The sequence below is a fragment of the Lepidochelys olivacea genome (assembly GCF_965140295.1).
Source record: "Lepidochelys olivacea isolate rLepOli2 genome assembly, chromosome: 11".
NCBI classification, from domain to species: Eukaryota; Metazoa; Chordata; order Testudines; family Cheloniidae; genus Lepidochelys; species Lepidochelys olivacea.
The window spans coordinates 36,524,129-36,543,692 of record NC_140421.1 but is presented as its reverse complement, the minus strand read 5'-3'; the positions used below and the strand labels follow the sequence as shown (position 1 = coordinate 36,543,692).

Here is a 19,564-nt window from a genome sequence, read left to right as displayed (position 1 = left end):
AACCCTTTAGCAGATGCCTGGTATCTCCTGTCTGCCCTTTTCAGTGTCACTGTGATTAAGGAGATGAGGGTATTTCAGATCAAGGTGGATCGTTTGAGTAGTCCATTATTAAGAATCCTGGACTTCAGAAAAGCAGACTTTGACTCCCTCAGGGAACTGATGGGCAAGATCCCCTGGGAGAATAACATGAGGGGGAAAGGAGTCCAGGAGAGCTGGCTGTATTTTAAAGAATCCTTATTGAGGTTACAGGGACAAACCATCCCAATGTGTAGAAAGAATAGTAAATATGGCAGGCGACCAGCTTGGCTTAACAGTGAAATCCTTGCTGCTCTTAAATAGAAAAAAGAAGCTTACAAGAAGTGGAAGATTGGACAAATGACCGGGGGGAGTATAAAAACATTGCTCGGGCTTGCAGGAGTGAAATCAGGAAGGCCAAATCACACCTGGAGTTGCAGCTAGCAAGAGATGTTAAGAGTAACAAGAAGGTATGTTAGCAACAAGAAGAAAGTCAAGGAAAGTGTGGGCCCCTTACTGAATGAGGGAGGCAACCTAGTGACAGAGGATGTGGAAAAAGCTAATATACTCAATACTTTTTTTGCCTCTGACTTCACGAACAAGGTCAGCTCCCAGACTACTGCACTGGGCAGCACAGCATGGGGAGAAGGTGACCAGCCCTCTGTGGAGAAAGAAGTGGTTCAGGACTATTTAGAAAAGCTGGACGAGCACAAGTCCATGGGGCCGGATGCGTTGCATCCGAGAGTGCTAAAGGAGTTGGCGGATGTGATTGCAGAGCCATTGGCCATTATCTTTGAAAACTCATGGCGATCGGGGGAGGTCCCAGATGACTGGAAAAAGGCTAATGTAGTGCCCATCTTTAAAAAAGGGAAGAAGGAAGATCCTGGGAACTACAGGACAGTCAGCTTCACCTCAGTCCCTGGAAAAATCATGGAGCAGGTCCTCAAGGAATCAATTCTGAAGCACTTAGAGGAGAGGAAAGTTATCAGGAACAGTCAGCGTGGATTCACCAAGGGCAAGTCATGCCTGACTAATCTAATTGCCTTCTATGACAATATAACTGGCTCTGTGGATGAAGGGAAAGCAGTGGACGTGTTGTTCCTTGACTTTAGCAAAGCTTTTGACACTGTCTCCCACAGTATTCTTGCTAGCAAGTTAAAGAAGTATGGGCTGGGTGAATGGACTATAAGGTGGATAGAAAGCTAGCTAGATTGTCGGGCTCAACGGGTAGTGATCAATGGCTCCATGTCTAGTTGGCAGCCAGTATCAAGTGGAGTGCTCCAGGGGTTGGTCCTGGGGCCGGTTTTGTTCAATATCTTCATAAATGATCTGGAGGATGGTGTGGATTGCACCCTCAGCAAGTTTGCAGATGACACTAAACTGGGAGGAGTGGTAGATACGCTGGAGGGTAGGGATAGGATACAGAGGGACCTAGACAAATTGGAGGATTGAGCCAAAAGAAATCTGATGAGGTTCAACAAGGACAAGTGCAGAGTCCTGCACTTAGGACAGAAGAATCCCATGCACCGCTACAGACTAGGACCGAATGGCTCAGCAGCAGTTCTGCAGAAAAGGACCTAGGGCTTACAGTGGACGAGAAGCTGGATATGAGTCAACAGTGTGCCCTTGTTGCCAAGAAGGCCAATGGCATTTTGGGATGTATAAGTAGGGGCATTGCCACCAGATTGAGGGACGTGATCGTTCCCCTCTATTCAACATTGTTGAGGCCTCATCTGGAGTACTGTGTCCAGTTTTGGGCCCCACACTACAAGAAGGATGTGGAAAAATTGGAAAGAGTCCAGCGGAGGGCAACAAAAATGATTAGGGGACTGGAACACATGAGTTATGAGGAGAGGCTGAGGGAACTGGGGATGTTTAGTCTTCAGAAGAGAAGAATGAGGGGGGGATTTGATAGCTGCTTTCAACTACCTGAAAGGGAGTTCTAAAGAGGATGGCTCTAGACTATTCTCAGTGGTAGCAGATGACAGAAGGAGGAGTAATGGTCTCAAGTGGCAGTGGGGGAGGTTTAGGTTGGATATTAGGAACAACTTTTTCACTAGGAGGGTGGTGAAACACTGGAATGCGTTACCTAGGGAGGTCGTGGAATCTCCTTCCCTAGAAGTTTTTAAGGTCAGGCTTGACAAAGCCCTGGCTGGGATGATTTAGTCGGGTATCGGTCCTGCTTTGAGCAGGGGGTTGGACTAGATGACCTCCTGAGGTCCCTTCCAACCCTGATATTCTATGATTCTATGATTCTAAGAATATGGTTAGTTACTCCATTGCGGGCTATCCAGCTGCTTATGTTATTTCTTTTGGATGGCATCCAGGAAGAATCTAGCATCTCTGCCATTATTTTAACAAGTCCTGGAAAGCCTTTAACTCAGGGGTGGCCAACCTGAGCCTGAGAAGGAGCCAAAATTTACCAATTTACATTGCCAGAGAGCCACAGTAATATGTCAGCAGCCCCGCATCAGCTCCCCTCACACTGCTCGTAGAGCCTCCCACCCACTGGCAGCCCCGACGATCAGTGCCTCCTCCTCCCTCCCCGCACCTCCTGATCAGCTGTTTTGTAGCATGCAGGAGGCTCTGGGAGGAGGTGGGAGTAGTGAGGGCACGGCAGGCTCAGGGGAGGGGGCAGGAAGGGGTGGAGGGGGGGCAGGGCCTGTGGCAGACCCAGGGGTTGAGCAGTGAGCACCCCCTGGCACATTGGAAGTTGGTCCCTGTAGCTCCAGCCCCGAAGTTGGTGCCTATACTAGGAGCTGCATATTAACTTCTGAAGAGCTGCATGTGGCTCCGGAGCCACAGGTTGGCCACCCCTGCATTAGCTCATTCATTGAAGCAGTGGATGGAAGATTAACTGCCTAATCTGAGGAGGAGGATGAAATGGCCAGAGCTGATGACTTTCTGTGGAGTAATTATGCCCACTATATTTGTCCTTTTCCTCATTTTGGCTAATCTATGGGGGAGGAGAACCCAGGAATAGGGGGTCTTTACTGGGAAAATGTTCTTATACAGAACACAACTAAGCCAACTGGCAAAGAAAACTTACCAATACTAAGCTAAAACTAACAATAAACTTCACAAACTGTAGGAGAACTAAGCTAGCTACACACTAAGAGCAAGGAATGCAGATACTACAGGGTTCTGTCTCACAGATACTATAAGGTTCCATTTCGGAGGCATCGGTGATAAGAAGGAATGGAATGTGGTTGTGGCTGCCCCACCCTTTATGCCTTCAGCTCTGGGGAGTGAGAGGGCACTCCGGGCACATGTGCAGCCCCAGCAAACGCTGATATTAAAAGATTCCAATCTCACACACCAAGAGTGGAATCTGTGTGGACAATCACTCAAAGAAGAAAGTCAGACTACTAATGCATTGTGACGAAGATGCACAACCTACAGTAGATGCATGCAACTAGTCGCTAGGCAATTTAGCAGCCTTTAAAAAATTAGGCAATGAACTTTTGACTTGGTAATGAGGATCCACTGTAGAATACTCCCTTTGGAGAAAATTCATGTACACCAGCTTTATAATATGCAAAGAGAAAATTAAAAATGAAGCAGTATACTTGTGTGTATAAAGTAAATATATAATGTAAAAGCCTGCATTTACTAGTGTACTTACCAATCTGAATGATCTGAGAACAGATAATCCTTCCACATTTGCAAGACCAAGCTCCATTAAACTAAGGCTCACAATAAAACCATCAAAAATATTCCAGCCTTCTTGGAAATAATAATAAGGATCCATGGCAACTATCTTGAGAAACATTTCTGCTGTGAAGATGCCAGTAAAGACCTAAAGGTAAAAGATAATCTGTTACACAAATAATATTGAAGAACATTTTAGATAAAAATAATAGTGACAATTTTTAACAAGTTATATGTATCCGGTGACTCTTACCAGAATAGAAGGGCTTTCTATGATAAATCTACATAGATTCTAAATATTTCTGTGCACTGATTTAGCAATCAAAGTCAGAAGTGTAGCTAAAATATGCCTCACAACATTTAATTGCTAAATGGTAACAAGCAAAGAAGGGAAATAGGTCTTCTCTTCAAACTGCTAATAAGCATGTATGGAGATTGTGACAAAGAACCCATTCTAGTTGTTCCTTCCTTCTCAAATGCCATCTTTGCTCAATTTCTTGAGATAAGGCTAAACTTATTTGAGACCAGATTTTTCCATTTTGACATAGACTATATGGAGGATGGTGTGGAGCAACCTTTCTCCCGAATGATCTCCAGAAGGCACTATCAACCCACGGCACCATCTTCTTGATTGGACTATGTTCTCCCCTATGCATCTGTACATATTGCTGTCCCAGTGCACAGGGGTCAGAACCATGGCCCTCTTCCTGTTCCATCCTTTGGGGTTGCTAGCTCATCAGGAAGAGTTAGCAGAAAGCAGTTTCTATACTTAGAAGAGTACAAGGACTGCAACTGCAACTCAATCATGGTCTATAATTATCTGATAGTAAAGGGCTCTGTAACCAAGCAGACAAAGATGTGACAAGATCCAACGGCTAGAAGGTGAATGTAGAAAAATTCAAACTAGAAATATGGTGAAACAGCTTACCTATGGGGTCTTTAAATCAAGACTGATTGTCTTTCAAAAAGATCTAATTCAGCTACAAGTTATTGCACTAGATGCAGGAATCACTGGCTGAAATACCCTGGCTGTGTTATATAGGTGGTCAGAGATGATCATAACTGTCCCTTTGAATTGTGTCTGCCTCTAGTGTAGGAGAGTACAAGATGGGGGTAGTTTCTTCTGCCCTTCCTCACCCACCCAGGCACATTCTGACCCCAAATCTGGGTTCTATTGAACAAGGAAGTACCTCACAAATAAGGCATAGGGTGTGTATTTTGTAACCACATTGCAATTTATCGACAAGAGTGATCCTCTGTATTCTGTCACTCTGATTACCATTTCTGAGAGCATGCCTTTCTGTAAATGAGATCAATGACAATTCAGAGAGCCATTCAAAATATCAGATAATTTTACAGGACTTCTGGTGTCTGCTCCTTATTTGTTCTACACCTAGGAGAATTTTTTTGAAGGGGAATTAATTAAACTTTTTTATTAGCAGTCTGTATAGGCAAAACTGGAGATATGCTTTTGAGGTCTCTTACAAACATCGCATGAAAGAAAAGACAAACAGTGTATCTTAAACATGCATAGTTAAACAGAGCTGCCCGTGAGCATATCATAGACTGTACAAAATATCTTTCTAAGATGTGTAAGGACACTCAATAATTCTTTTCAAGAGAAATGTATTTGTATGTCACATAATACATTATGAAAGACTTACCAGATTTCCTACTGAAAGCACGTGACTAAACTGTTCCGTCATTGGATAATGCTCCATGGCCATAAACAATGTGTTTAAAACAATGCAGATAGTAATAGCAAGATCGACAAATGGATCCATCACAATCAAATTTACAATATGTTTTACTCTTAACCATGGAGTGCAGCAATCCCAGATCAAGCATGTGTTAGCAAATTTATACCAGCATGGTGGGCATTTCTGCCTGGATTCTTCAAGTTCTAGAGGGAAAAGTGTAAAACAAATTCAAAAAGACAGCTCTTTATTATATGTATCAAGTGGGTTTTGTTTTAAGGCCTAAGCATTCTTCTCAATGTTTAGGTGACAGAAATGGCATGATGAAACAGAGCCCTTGCGACCCAGACTGATGTCCAGCCACAGCAAAAGTTAAATAATTAAAAAGAGGAATTTGGACCAATAAATTCTAAAACTGGTGTTAAAAGAATCCTAACTATTCAATTAATAAAATAGCCATTCACAAACCAGAATCTAAATAGGAAGCAAAACACAGCTTTAATTCAAAGGATAGCATAGCAGAATCCTGGTGTATGTGGAAGAGTAGTATAGTTCAAATTGCATCTTGCCCATGGGACTTAATAATTTGATATTCTTGTTCCAAACAAAATGCCAGATGACTCCTAACACTGAATTATGGTCCAGGAGCACAAAACTCTGGGTCATGCCCATTTTGGCCTGAGTTATCAGACTTACATCTCCAGGCTTAAACCCACTAGATGGGATTTATTATAATTTACCACTGGAAAAAAAAAGTGAACCCTATTTGTACATTTATTTCTTCAGAAACAGTACACCTTGAAAATCTGTGCATGGGGTTCGGTCCGCTGCCACAGAAAACACATGTAATTCAAGGTGATTTACAATAGGTGCTAGCAGGACCCACCTACTAGCTCCTTCTGAGAATGGCTTACATCAGCTGGAGAAACACTGAAAGAGCTGGTTAATAATCTAAACAGTAATCCTCTTGTGCTGTAGAACCAAATATGTTTCAACTTAATTATACACATTTCCTTCTTAGACCTGCGATTCTAGACAGTGATTCCAGGGTGGGTTAGGATAGCCAGGCATTATGTTTAGAAGAAAAACAAAACAGGTAAGCATTAATTATTTTCTCTCTCTCTCTCAAAAGATATGTTTGTAAGTCCTATATATAAGAGACATAACAACAACAACTTCTGGAAGTGAGAACATAACAGCAGCCATACTGGGTCAGCCCAAAGATACTGGGCCATCGAGCCCAGTATCCTGTCTTCCAAAAATGGCCAATGTCAGGTGACCCAGAGAAAATTAACAGAACAGTTCATCGTCAAGTGAACCATCCCCTGTCGCCCATTCCCAGCTTCTGGCAAACAGAGGCTGGGGACACCATCCCTGCCCATCCTGGCTAATAGTCATTGATGGACCGATCCTCCATGAACTTATCTAGTTCTTTTTTGAACCCTGTTAGTTATAGTCTTGGCCTTCACAACATCCTCTGGCAAGGAGTTCCACAGGTTGACTGTGTGTTGTGTGAAGAAATACTTTTGTTTGTTTTAAACCTGCTGCCTATTCATTTCATTTGGTGGCCCCTAGTTCTTGTGTTATAAGAAGGAGTAAATAACACTTCCTCATTTACTTTTCTCGACACCAGTCATGATTTTATAGACCTATATCATATCTCCCCCTTAGTCATCTCTTTTCCAAGCTGAAAAGTCTCAGACTTATTAATCTCTCCTCATATGGCAGTTAAACTCCTGATCTAGTTGAGGTCAGGAGTTTAGCAAGATCTTAAAAAAACAAGGATATGGGACTATATGGCAATTTGTATGTTTCTACCACATTCTGCTTCTTGTGTGCCTTGAATAGACAGTTTATAATCCAACCTGAACACTGGGACCTTAGTCACCTTCTTCTATTGTACTGAGTAGGGAAGGCAATTTATAGATTGTAGGCATTTTGGTGCAGGGAGTGTCATTTACTACTACAAATAATAATAATAAATATAAATAATTAATAATAACAAAGTGCAGTGTGGATAATCCTGAATCTATGAATTTGTCCTGAACTTGTATAGTGTATTTTCACTGCCTTTCACATGTTCATGTTATGCCATACATTTTCTTGTCTATGATGGGTTTGGAAAAAAAGAAAGCATCTCTCCAATGAGTTCTATTAAATTCTGACAATATCAAATATTCTGGAATTCTCATCATCTTTTTTTCCATGAAAAACATATAGGGTAATATGCAAATTTTTTTTCCATGAAGAACACATAGGGTAATACGCAAATTCATCAGTTCCCCACTTCCTTCTGTAACTTCTAGGGGAAATGCTGCCTGCAGGTGATTCAAATCTTCTTCCTTGGTTTCTATATCTAGTACTTCAATCACCTTCTGACACAGTATAGAACTTACCTGGGGATGGGATGTAGCACATGCCCTCATTTATTGCGTGAGCTTTTCTCTCAGGTTTATGAGACTGTTTTGCATATCTAATAGCTAGATTGGCCCTATCAATGTCCGAATTGGAGAGACTCAGGACCCAGACTGTAAGGAACCATTAAACCCCATCACTGCCCTTGTTATCCACCAATTATCCCAACAGAAATGGACAGAAGCATCAGAGTACAAGAGTAAAAGAGAAGGATACATGACAGTTTCCCCATAGAAGTCAAACTAATTAAATAATTTTGGAGGCGTTTTATTTGCACATGAGAGTCAGAGACAGGGTCACTTAGCCGCTGTTGCTCTTTTATTTTGTACCCAATGGCTGTCACGGCTGAGGGTGGGGACCTCCCTAATCACTTCTACTAGTATTACTGTGACAGGAGTAGAAGAATCTGGTGATCGTCACTGACAGCATGAGTGGGCACCTCATCTGCTTGTTTGATAGTATTCCTTTGGGTGGAACCAAGGGAACCCAGTTGCTATTGGCATCTGTGCCTGTGGAACTCTTGCCTGTTTGTCTCTAGGACATAAATATGCCCTTAACCTTGTCCTCACGGCACATAAAACCTTTTCTTCACCCTTGTGATCTTGAGGTGCATGAGAGACATGTGCTTTTGCACTCTACAGTAAGAGGGGTGATGGGGTTGTTTTGTTTTAGTTACAATCTTCTCATTTTCAGATGCTATTTTGCACTGCTACCCAAGGTGAAGGGCCAAGAGGCTCAAGGTGGTAACAAAAACAATTAAAACAAGCCTAAAAAAGACCTACAACTTGACCTTTAGCTATGAAGCAGTTAATTTTTTGTTTATTGTTTATTATCTAAAGTGGGTTCACTGTGGAAGGAAACAAAATCCTTGATGGGGCTACTCATGTGAGTAAATTTACTCATATGCGTGAGTCTTTTCAGAATCAGACCTCTAATTAAGCTCCAATCCTAAAACCATTCAAGCATGTGTGTAATTATTCATATGAATACTCCTCTCGACTTGAATGATTACATATGGTCATCCTTTATTATGATTTAATTAGAAACACCATGGCCTTGTCTACACTTATGGCAGCTTGTAGGGTACATGTAACTAACTGCTGCAGTGAAAAGGAGGCTGTGAACACAGTTCAGTGTGTAGCTTCACATGACAATGAAAGGGTCTGGCAGAAGGGAGGTAGAGGGACACTACACTGCTAAATAGCAGTGTAGATGGTGAGAGGCACCTTTGGGGCATGTAGATAGTATGTAGAGTATATACCATAAAGTTCTGGCATGTCTTGACTCTACTCATCTAAGCAATGCCTCATCATTGACACTGCTATTTATACCTGTGCTGGGAAGCATGCGGTGTCTGTACTCTACATAGTGCTGTAAGTCTAGACATAGCCTATATTGTTGTAGTGATACGACCTTGTGTTGTTATCCAATCTGATCTCATATATGAAGCATGTTTGAGCTGAGTCAGTGTTGCGATCCAAGACCTCTGCAGAAAAGACAGCTTCTGCTCCTGAAGGCAAGAAGTTCTAAGGACCAGCTGGTGATATTATCACTGTAACTCCACAAGAGGTAGAAATGGTGGGAATATTAGTGTAGGCAGTGAAAATAGATCTGATCTGAGCAGGGTTGGGTTATTTGGCAGCTAGAACACCAGTGGCTGCCTTCCAGTTGAATTGCATTTGTGAGAGTAATGGTGGGAAATTTTATGTAAAAAATCTAGCATTAACACAGCCCTAGGCCATGTCTATACCAAGAGCACCCTACTGGTCCAGGAAAAATGGTATACTATAATGTCAATACACTCCTGATGTGGACACTTTGTACTGATATAATACAACCACTACCATGAGCAAAACAAGCTATACCAGTCACCAGCTTTGCCAGTATAGCTTCATCTACACTAAAGACATCTGCCAGCACAATTATGTCAGTCATGGATCACACCTCTTCATGCCCTGACTGACATAGCTAAGTCAAACAGGAAATCTGTGACAGAGCCAGGAGTAGAAGCCTAGTCTCCTAACTCACCATACTCTGCTTTAGCCACAAGACCATCCCTTCCCATATACACATCCAGGGGAACAGAGTTTTTCTCTGTCCAGCTATTTATACTATTTATACTCAGTCATATCAGACATACCATGCTACATACCTTCCATTGTGTTTGTGAGTATGCTGGCTATACTCATTGCTCTTTGTCTTGCACTGGGCTCTGACAGGAAATCCATAGAAACGTGGTAAGAACTTGTTCGTCTCTTTCTTAACTCTGTTTCTGTTGTGGTACCCTGAAAATAAAATGCTGATAAAATAGACTATCACCATGTGTGTTGATTTAATAAGCAAACACTGTATGGATTCTGTAAAAATATAGTGAGTTTCTAGGAAAATGAGGGACATGTAGGTTCATATACCCTGTATACTGATTTCATTTAGGTCCCAATTCAGTTAAAAATTTAAGCACAAGCCTAACTTTAAGCATGTGAATAGCCACATGGACTTCAATGGGACTACTTGTGTGCTTAAAGTTAGGCATGTGCTTATATACTTTGCTGATTCTGGGCCCAGAAATTCAATTTGAGCATCTTTCTCACATTGGATTTAACTATTTGAAAATTTGAAAAAAGATCCACAGAACTTGGCAGTGAGCTTTATTAGAAATATCTTTCTAAATATGTGGCATATCTTTTCATAAATCTGTATTCGCACAGCCTACGTGGACAGGCAGCTGTGTGCACAAATGGGGAATGTGCATTTTCTTGGGTTGCTTCTTCATTTAGACTAAATATCTATACAGTAAGCTTATATCTAAATTTTCAAACCAAAATCAAAGGACAAGAAATGTCTAATCACACTGAAATTTATACAAAAAATTAACCTGTAAGAATCCTGAATTGACTAAGAGTAGTGCTATCACAACCCATTCAAGTTAAACACAGTATTCTATTGACAGGGGTTTGTAGAGTTAAAGGGAGTTATACCATGATTTACTTTATTCCATTAATTATATATAACTCATTTATCGTTTTTGTAATTTTTGACATCCATCTGATATAGGAATGCAGAACTTCCCAATTAAATCTTCGGGGGAAATGTACTGACTGCCTGGATATATAATAAAGCCATACATTTTGCATATTACATTATTTACTATTTTATCTTGTTAATTCCTAGTGTATTAACAAGTATTTTCAGGTATTTAATTAGAGATTGCAAGACAAATCTCAGTTTGACCAACCAAAAAATCATTCCCAAGTGATTTCATTTTGTAGAAACACAGGCCTGTGTAGTAAGAAGAGGCCACCTTGCCTGAACTATTAGAAACTTCCTTAAATTCATAAAACAACTACTGCTGGCAATGATCACCTCTGGAAGAAGCTGTCCAGTAGGTGACGTGAGAGCCGGAGGTCCACCAACTAAAGAAACCACTCCATTGCAATCTACAGTGCTGTGCATCTTGCCATTTGCTGGAAGCGCTGGTACCATTCTGGATGACCTACTGGCCTGACTGATGTTACTGTTGCGCCGTTCACCATGTCTATGTGGAACAAAGAGAGAACCTCTTCTACTCTCATTGTCTTCAAAAGTGCTATGTTCATCATCAGCAAAGTCATTTTCTGATCCTACATCCTTTGCTCGACCTCTGAAGCTGAAAAGACTCGTTCTGCTGCTGCGCCTTGGGGAAAACAGGGAGCCACGAATGCTCAGCAAAGACTATACGAAAAGAAAATTATATAATTATTAGCTGAAAATTCTTAAAAAATAAATACAAAGTTAATATGTTCTAAAGATTTATGTCATAGACAAAGAAAGAGACTATTACACACACGCTTTTAGGTGGCTTGGGAGTAAAATTAATAGGAAAGAGCACACAAGTGATTTCCACTGCCATAGTTACTTTGCCACTTAGAAAAATAAAATCAATCAGTTTAATTATAGTAAAAGATGCTGTTTAATGAAATTGCTTCCTCTAACTCTCTGCATATTTTATTGCATGTGGTTCATAAATTAATGAAGCTAGACTCTTATTTATTCCTGCTTTGTGTTGGTCTGTATGCTTGGCTAAATAATTTTTTATGCAAATGTTTTGGGCCCTACTTTGTACTGACAGACAGCAAACAAATATGAGCTAGTTTAAAAAATGTAAATATTTTCCCTAGATATTATTCATTTAGGCCCCAATCCTGCAAGCAGTTCTCAGAGGTTTTTTTGTTTGTACGTAGAGTATATACCGTAAAGATCTGGCATGTCTTGACTCTATTCATCTAAGCAATACCTCATCATCTACACTGCTATTTATACCTGTGCTGGGGAGCATGCGATGTCTGTACTCTACATAACGCCGTAAGTGGAGACATAGGCTATACTGCTGGAGTGATACAACCTTGTGTGATTATCCTATGTAATCTCACATACTAAACACGTTTGAGCTGGGTCAGTGTTGGGATCCAAGACCTCTGCAGAAAAGACAGCTGCTGAAGGAAGTGTGCTGTGGATTCTGTAGATGGCACTCTTCTCTCTCAGTCACCACTGTGCCAATGCCACAGGAGAGAAGCAAGTGGCACTTTTGCTATTGGCACTGTGATCTTTTTTGAGACATAAAACCAAGATCTTGAAACTAATGAACACTTTCACATGAAAAATTTCACATGAAAATTTTTGCCATGTGCAGTGACTCTGTGTCCCTCAAATTTAGTTTTTTGTGAAGTTCATTAAATGGTTGCTTTGTCATTGCAAATGTGATATTTCAGATTATGAACATGCAAAATCTTGAAACCACTATTCACACTGAATGCACTCATTTTCACAAGTATATGGGCCCATTTTCATGAAAGAAACGTGAGAAGTGGCACATTTTTCCTTCAGGTGGGTTCATTTTTTAGTTTGCAATGAAAAACAAAATCTCTCTAATTCTAACAGCTTCATATTTCACTGCAAGCATTTAACAAAAAGTCCTGACCATTTGAAATTATATTAAAGATCCTGTGACACCTTCTGCATGAATAAGGATGTTCACCTTGTGTCCTTACCATTACTGCACTCTCATGACAAACCGATGATGATGCAATAAAGACACAGTTTAATGGATAATACCACTGTACCTGATGTGGAGAAGAGAACCTCTTTTCATATGTCAGCCTGTTCCCTTCAATGGAGAATCGGAAACCTTTCCTTCTGATGCTATCTTCTGATTCAGATTTGTGAAAATCTTCCTCATCTTTCTCCTCTCCTTCTGACTGTTCCTTCTGTTTTCTCTTCTTCCTTCTGTTCCTTCTCTCTTTAGCACTCTTTGAACTCAACTTCGATGCTTCAGAAGAACTTTCAGAGAATCCTCCTACCCCACCTACTCCGCTGAACTCTCTTGAATCAGCTGCTACTGCAGCTGCTGCTGCTGCCTGTTGTGTCACAAAATTACACACAATTAAAATGTACACTAACATTTTTAAATTTATTTTTTTAAAGTGAGTGAATATGATGTTTGTGTAAGCGAAGCACTGAACCCACTTCATAAAGCACAGCATATTGCACAAACCACCTTTTTGTCAATGTGCAAGGAACAATAATTCACCAGTCCACTGCAATCCAGACCAAAAATGGCCCTATATTCTTGCCCTGAACCTGACAGGGAGTAGAACAGTCCAGAAGAAAACTGCATCACTGGAGCAACAGGTGAACAATCATGTCTTTGTTGGATTAAAGAAGAGGGAACAATATAGCATTTGTGCAATGAATCTTAACCAGCAGACAAACTATACGAAGTTCAGGGAATGTAGTCAAAGAAAGAATGTAGAGAAAAGAAAATATAAGAGAAAAAAAATCCGCAGTAACAGGAGATAACATTTCCTTAAACCACCTTTGCTGGGTCCTATGCATATATGGATAGTTTCCAACTCCTTAATGGACTAGCTATGTCCAGTGACATCATTCCAGTCAGTGGTCTTCATAGAATTGAGTTAAACTATGTTCGGCAATAGCCCTGGTACTGCTTATAGTCTCTAACATTTGTAGAGAATTTGACTAAATAACGTTTTTTTTAAGGCTGAAGTCAGCACCAGATGTTGCTAGAAGGCACAGGTCAGCTGGTCTTTAGCCAGACACTTACCAGGAAGATACAGATCAACTCCACCTTTAATTAGCCACTGTCCAGTCAACCAACTAGTGCATTAGGAAGTGTGAGGGGTTTCAAAAAGAGGAACGAGGCTTCAAAGTAGGACCCAAATGTTCATGGATTCTAAGGCTAGAAGAGACCACTGTGATCATCTAGTCTGACCTCCTTTATAACACAGGCATAGAACTTCCCCAAAATAATTTCTTGAATCAAGACATCCAGTCTCGATTTTAAAATTGTCAGTGATGGAGAACCCAATATGACCCCTGCTAAATTGTACCAATGGCTAATTACTCTCACCATGTAAAATGTGTGCTTTTTTTTCAGTCTGTTTCCAAGTGATGCAACACTACTCTAGTGGGGAGCACTGCCCACAAAATATGTAAGTTTTCTTTCAGTCTGAATCTCTATTGTAATTTTCTGCTCAGTCTTGCCATTTTCACAGCAAAGTACCTGTCCTAAGTTACATTCAAGAAATGTAATGAAAAGTTATTTAGCTGTAAATAATTCATGTAGCAGCACCTGTGTTTTTTTCACATCTCCACCTGAGACTTCAATTGCCAGTGTCTCAGCTCAGTGTTCTTTACCAGATTTCTTACTAATCAACAGACTAAACTGATCATTTAGGCCTGAGTAAGGAGTAGAGCAGAGTCATCATTTCTTTATTTCTCACCCTTGTTCGGGGGCTGTGTTTGTGTGGGGGAAGTAATTTACTACTGTGAAGGGGGGCGGGGTTTATTCTCCTGTGTGGCTGAAAAGGACCAGGGCACAATCTTGCACTAAAGGAGGAATTTTGGATTACAAAGGTACCTGAGCTTCTTCTTGTTGTTTTTTCAATTGTTCAAGCATCTGCTGAAATTCTGCCTCCTTCTGCTCTGCTTCTTCCATGGTTGCTTGATTCTGTTCTTCATAGGCCATAGCAACAACAGCCAGGATCAAGTTAATCAGATAGAAAGAACCCAGGAAAATTACCAGAACAAAAAATATCATGTATGTTTTGCCAGCAGCACGTAGCGTCTGGGGAAAAAAGAAATAAATAGCTTTATCATTTTTTTAAAGTTACTACATAGTCTCTATACATTATAATTTATTAATGCACAATTCTAGTATAATAAGAGCTGTTGTGTCGACACAACTGGTTTTTGATAATTCATATAGTTTTTCCATGTAAAAATATTGTGGGTCATATTCTGCTCACAAGTGCAAAACTAGAGTTAAATGGGCCTTGCAGAAGAATCTCTACTGGGTTCAAGGTAAATAAGATTCTGCAGCTCAGCTGCTTCACAACTTCTACTACAAACTAGAGACTGTAGTAGTGTCAGCTGCCACAGCTCTCCCCCTAAAATGGGGTTTTATCCTGTAGATCTACATAGTAGAAGGGCCACGGTCACACCTTATCCTTCCACACCCAAGGAGGTTAGAGGCAAGATGTGCCCCTTAAGGAGGAAGTGGGGTCTAGTAACATACAGAACACTGGACTCGGAGCCAAACATGACTCTGGTATTCACTGATTGTGTTTATGCAAGATATGTTACCAATCTGGGTTCATTTACCCACCTTAATACAGTTATTCTTGATTATTCACAATTATTCTTATTATTTATGTATACTGAAGTATAACCTAAGAGCCTCAGTCATCCACCAGGACCCCATTGTGCTAGGTAGTAGAGAAACACAAAACACAAAGACAGTTCCTGCCCCAAGCATTCTCAGAGATATGTGGATGTAAAGCACTGTGTAAACGCTATGTTGTAGTTGCAGTAGTAGTAATAGTGTTTATTTTAGTGGATCCTCACCAGCTGATAAAGATTCTCCCAAAAGTCCTGAGTCATCAGTCGAAAGAGTGACAAAAACGCCCAGCTGAATGTGTCAAAGCTCGTGTAGCCATAGTTGGGGTTTCTACCAGCTTTTACACATATATATCCTTCTGGACATTGACTATAAAAGAAGAAGAAATGCTATTTTAAATAGATACTCCAAATCATTACACACTACTGTACATCACAGAAATGTTCAGGATATGAGTTGCCAACATTCAGTCACTTACTCAAGATGAAATTATTATCAGCTAAAATTTTACTCCACAAAACAATCCAATAAAGGATGCTGTAAGGTTAACTAAGATAAAACAAATTAGAAAAGAAAAAAGTATGTTATTTTCTAAGAACACATCAATGCTTTAATGATAAAATGTATAATATGCTATCCTTCCCATTCACGCTCTTGATTCTCACAAGCTTGTCAGCTGTCAGCACATCCCCTGTGAAATTGCAAAAGAGTGTCCACTGGCATGGCTGATAATAAGGGAACTAATCAGCCAGATGGCAGCAAATGTTTATGCTGAAAGTATTTGAATGCCTACTTTTAGGGAAAGAGGCTAGCCTGACACACTTATATAGGAACATTGCAAATTCAAGTCATGTTGATGCTGATACTCAGAAATCCAGTATCATACTCCAGAAACTTTGTTGATTTGAAATAATACACTGTGGAAGACACTGCAGTGGGTTGTCCGCTTGAGTTTTCCTAAGTTACACTTGTACATATAAATGTTTTCATAAAAGACAATAAAATATAATGAAACATTTCTTACCCTGCATCTGAGCTATTGCCACACAGCAGAGCATCATTTTGTCCTTCCAAAAAGTAAAAATGACCTGTTTAAAAAGAGAAAGGGGGTGGGGGTAGGGGGGAAGTGTGGTGAATTTACTGAGAAAATGTGTTTAATCACCACATAAAGAAACCATTTAAATCTAAATTTAATCGTACAAAATAATATAAACTTTTGTGTTTGAAAGGAAATTAATGTAACCATAACATGGAAACCACAAACATAATTTCAGGAGAAATATCTTATAATTTTAGAACTATGGAAGGAAGCAAAAATAATGTTTTTGACAAACAAAAGATTTTCTAACACATCTAGAAGATGCATTTCTTTAGAGAAACAGCAAAGCAACAGTACAGTAGAATCTTGTTAAACCATACAAATGATTGGAAGGCCCTCTGTGGATTACCAAATTTATACATTTGCAAATAACTGAACAAATACCATGAAAAAATTACAAGTACGCTGAATTAACAAAATGTATTTGTCCATATGTTTTGATGTTAATTATTTATGATATTTCATAGGATACTTTATTCAACTACTACACTGCAATTTGTCAAAGTAATTAAATCTTAGTAACATGAGAACTCAGTACAGCATGCTGCTATTACACCTCGATTTTGAGAAGTGGAGGGAGACCACCAAGCTGTGTGAGTGTGTATGAGAGAGGATTATTAAGCCGAATTCTCTGGTGATGTACATGGATCCATGTTCTATTGCACTTAAAGTTTCACTATTGAATAACAAACATAATCAAGTTAAATCCCAAAGTAAATAGAAGTACTGAGATGATTTTTAGATAGCCACAAAGGTGTTCAAAATTCAGCCCTTTAAAGCTAGAAATTGGTGAAACCGCACATGAGCAAAGGGCTAGATTGTGCAACCCTTACTCATACTGACAAGCACTTACTCAACCAAGCAGCCTCATTGTCATATTTAGGATAATTTTAAAAATAAGTGCTCATCGGGGTGAGTAAGGGTTGCATAATTCAGCCCAATATTAAGGGAAAATCCAAATTCTATCATCAAGATGAAGAACTATTTGCTGAAAATTCCAATGGAAGCAAAAGAGATTGGAATACTATTTGGAATTAGCAGACTTTTCTTCTTTGGTATCTCCCAAACAATATATCCCAATATCTGTTTTTGGTCTAAAGGCTGACAGGAGTAAGGGGAACAGAGAATACTCATATCTGTAAGGAAAAACAAAAATATCTATTCTTTGTGGGCATTCGGGGTAAAATTGCATTTCTGGTGTGCTTCATACTAATAGATGTAACTGGTCATTTTTTTTTACCTTTTGTCTCACAGTAAATTACCCATGAAGGAATAGAGACTATGCCTTTAGCAGAATAAAACTATGCTAAGAGGAAAACTGGCCTTCAGGTATAGACACAAAGCTTTCTGTTACGAAATCAGATGATATCCCACATGCAACATATTGGGCCAGAGGAATGACTAATCTTAAAATGCCAATGGCAATAAGAATAGCTTTGATTCATAAAAGACAACTCATTTTACTTATGAAGATGAGTAAATGTCTGGGAAATGCAGACCATGAAAATGTATGATGGGCTTAGAGAATCTGAACTCTAGCTTAATTACCATTTTAATAGCAGTGATTGACAATTTAAACATATTGGCTAACAATGAGAATAAGCTGAAGTGTAATGGAAGGGACAGAATTCTTAAAATCCCTAAGGCAGATTCTTGCCCCCAGTTTCCTTTGTGCCACTCAAGGGGTGCAAATGGAATAGCAATTTACCCTATCTACCCTGTAGGGATTCCCCCTGGAATGGGGAATCTCTAATAGGTGTAGCACTGGCAGAATTAGCACAACTCTTGGTTCAAGTGGCACATCACGGCAGGGAGGGGTGAGAGTGAGATGTTTGCTGGTTATCACCAGAAAGCAGACAGTCCCTTATGTCTATTCTGTTTTAAAACTCACTGCAGTGAGTCTTCGGGACCAGGTCTACAGACTTGGAATAAGGCTATGGTGTTAAAAACTGTTGCACAGATGTTTGGATTCGGGCTGGAGCTCAGGTTCTGAAGCCAGGGGATGGGGTGGGTTTCAGAGCTGGAGCTCCAGCCCAAGCCACAATGTTTTTGTGCCATAGTGTGAGCCAAGTCTGTAGACGTGGGCTCTGAGATTTGCTGCTGCACGTTTTAAAATGCAGTGTAGACTTACCCTTATGGACCATTGCCAGCTGGGCCACATCCAACCAGAGATTTAAAGAACTGTAACCAGCTCCTTAACGATATCTCTACACTACTGCAACCAGCATAAGCTGGACACAGTAGAGAATCTAATATAAATATTGACAGACAATCCACAGACCTTATGCCCCAGATGTCTTAAAGAAAAACTGCAGTCCCACTGTAAGGGATCTTCTAATAACTATATTTAGAGAGGAAGGACGGTGCAGTAGTTAGGGCACTAGCCTGGGAATCAGGAAACTTAGAATCAATTCTCTGCTCTATGACCGACTTCCTGTATAAACTTAGGTCCTCTATTTAAAGATATTTAGGTACCTAGTGTGAATTTCTAAAAAGTCACTGGGACTTAGGTGCTTTTGAAAACCCCACTAGGTGCCTATCTGCATCGTTAGGCACCTAAATACCTTTAAAAATCTGGCCCCTAGTCTTGTGGCTCAGTTCCCCATCTGTAAAATGGAGACAATAGTAAAGATGGGGTGCTGAGAGGATAAATATATTACAAGATAGTGAGCGGGAGATACTATAGTAATAGGGGTTAAGTCTATAAGACAAGATCTAATGACAATATAGCTTAAATTACTAAACATGACTGTAAGTATAATAAAATAGATAATTAACAATCAGAAAAGGAGCTGACACCTTGACAGTAATGGTGTAGATTAGGACAAAGGAAATACAGCTCACCGTCTCAAAGCATGACAAAGACTTTCAGAATTGTTCTAGACTGATTCTTATTATTTTTATTAATTTTTTTATTAATGTAACAGTTTGTGTCTTTAACCAGCTGCCTGTCTGAGACAGTGCAAATGCTGCACTGGTTCCTGTACCTTCCTTTAAATTATTGTCCAAATG

General features: G+C 40.0%; 1 protein-coding gene across 3 annotated transcripts in view; it reads right to left on the bottom strand.

The window, feature by feature from the left end:
* LOC311528676 (sodium channel protein type 2 subunit alpha) overlaps window positions 1-19,564 on the bottom strand; it is a 100,561-nt gene that overhangs the window by 65,966 nt on the left and 15,031 nt on the right. For all 3 annotated transcript variants that reach the window (XM_084643981.1, XM_084643979.1, XM_084643980.1), the window contains 8 exons: window positions 16,478-16,541; window positions 15,681-15,822; window positions 14,695-14,901; window positions 12,878-13,171; window positions 11,142-11,489; window positions 9,931-10,063; window positions 5,331-5,569; window positions 3,641-3,814 (listed from right to left, as the gene is read on the bottom strand). In XM_084643981.1, the coding sequence (XP_084500107.1) occupies window positions 3,641-3,814; window positions 5,331-5,569; window positions 9,931-10,063; window positions 11,142-11,489; window positions 12,878-13,171; window positions 14,695-14,901; window positions 15,681-15,822; window positions 16,478-16,541 (1,601 nt within the window). The remainder of the gene's footprint in view (window positions 1-3,640; window positions 3,815-5,330; window positions 5,570-9,930; window positions 10,064-11,141; window positions 11,490-12,877; window positions 13,172-14,694; window positions 14,902-15,680; window positions 15,823-16,477; window positions 16,542-19,564) is intronic.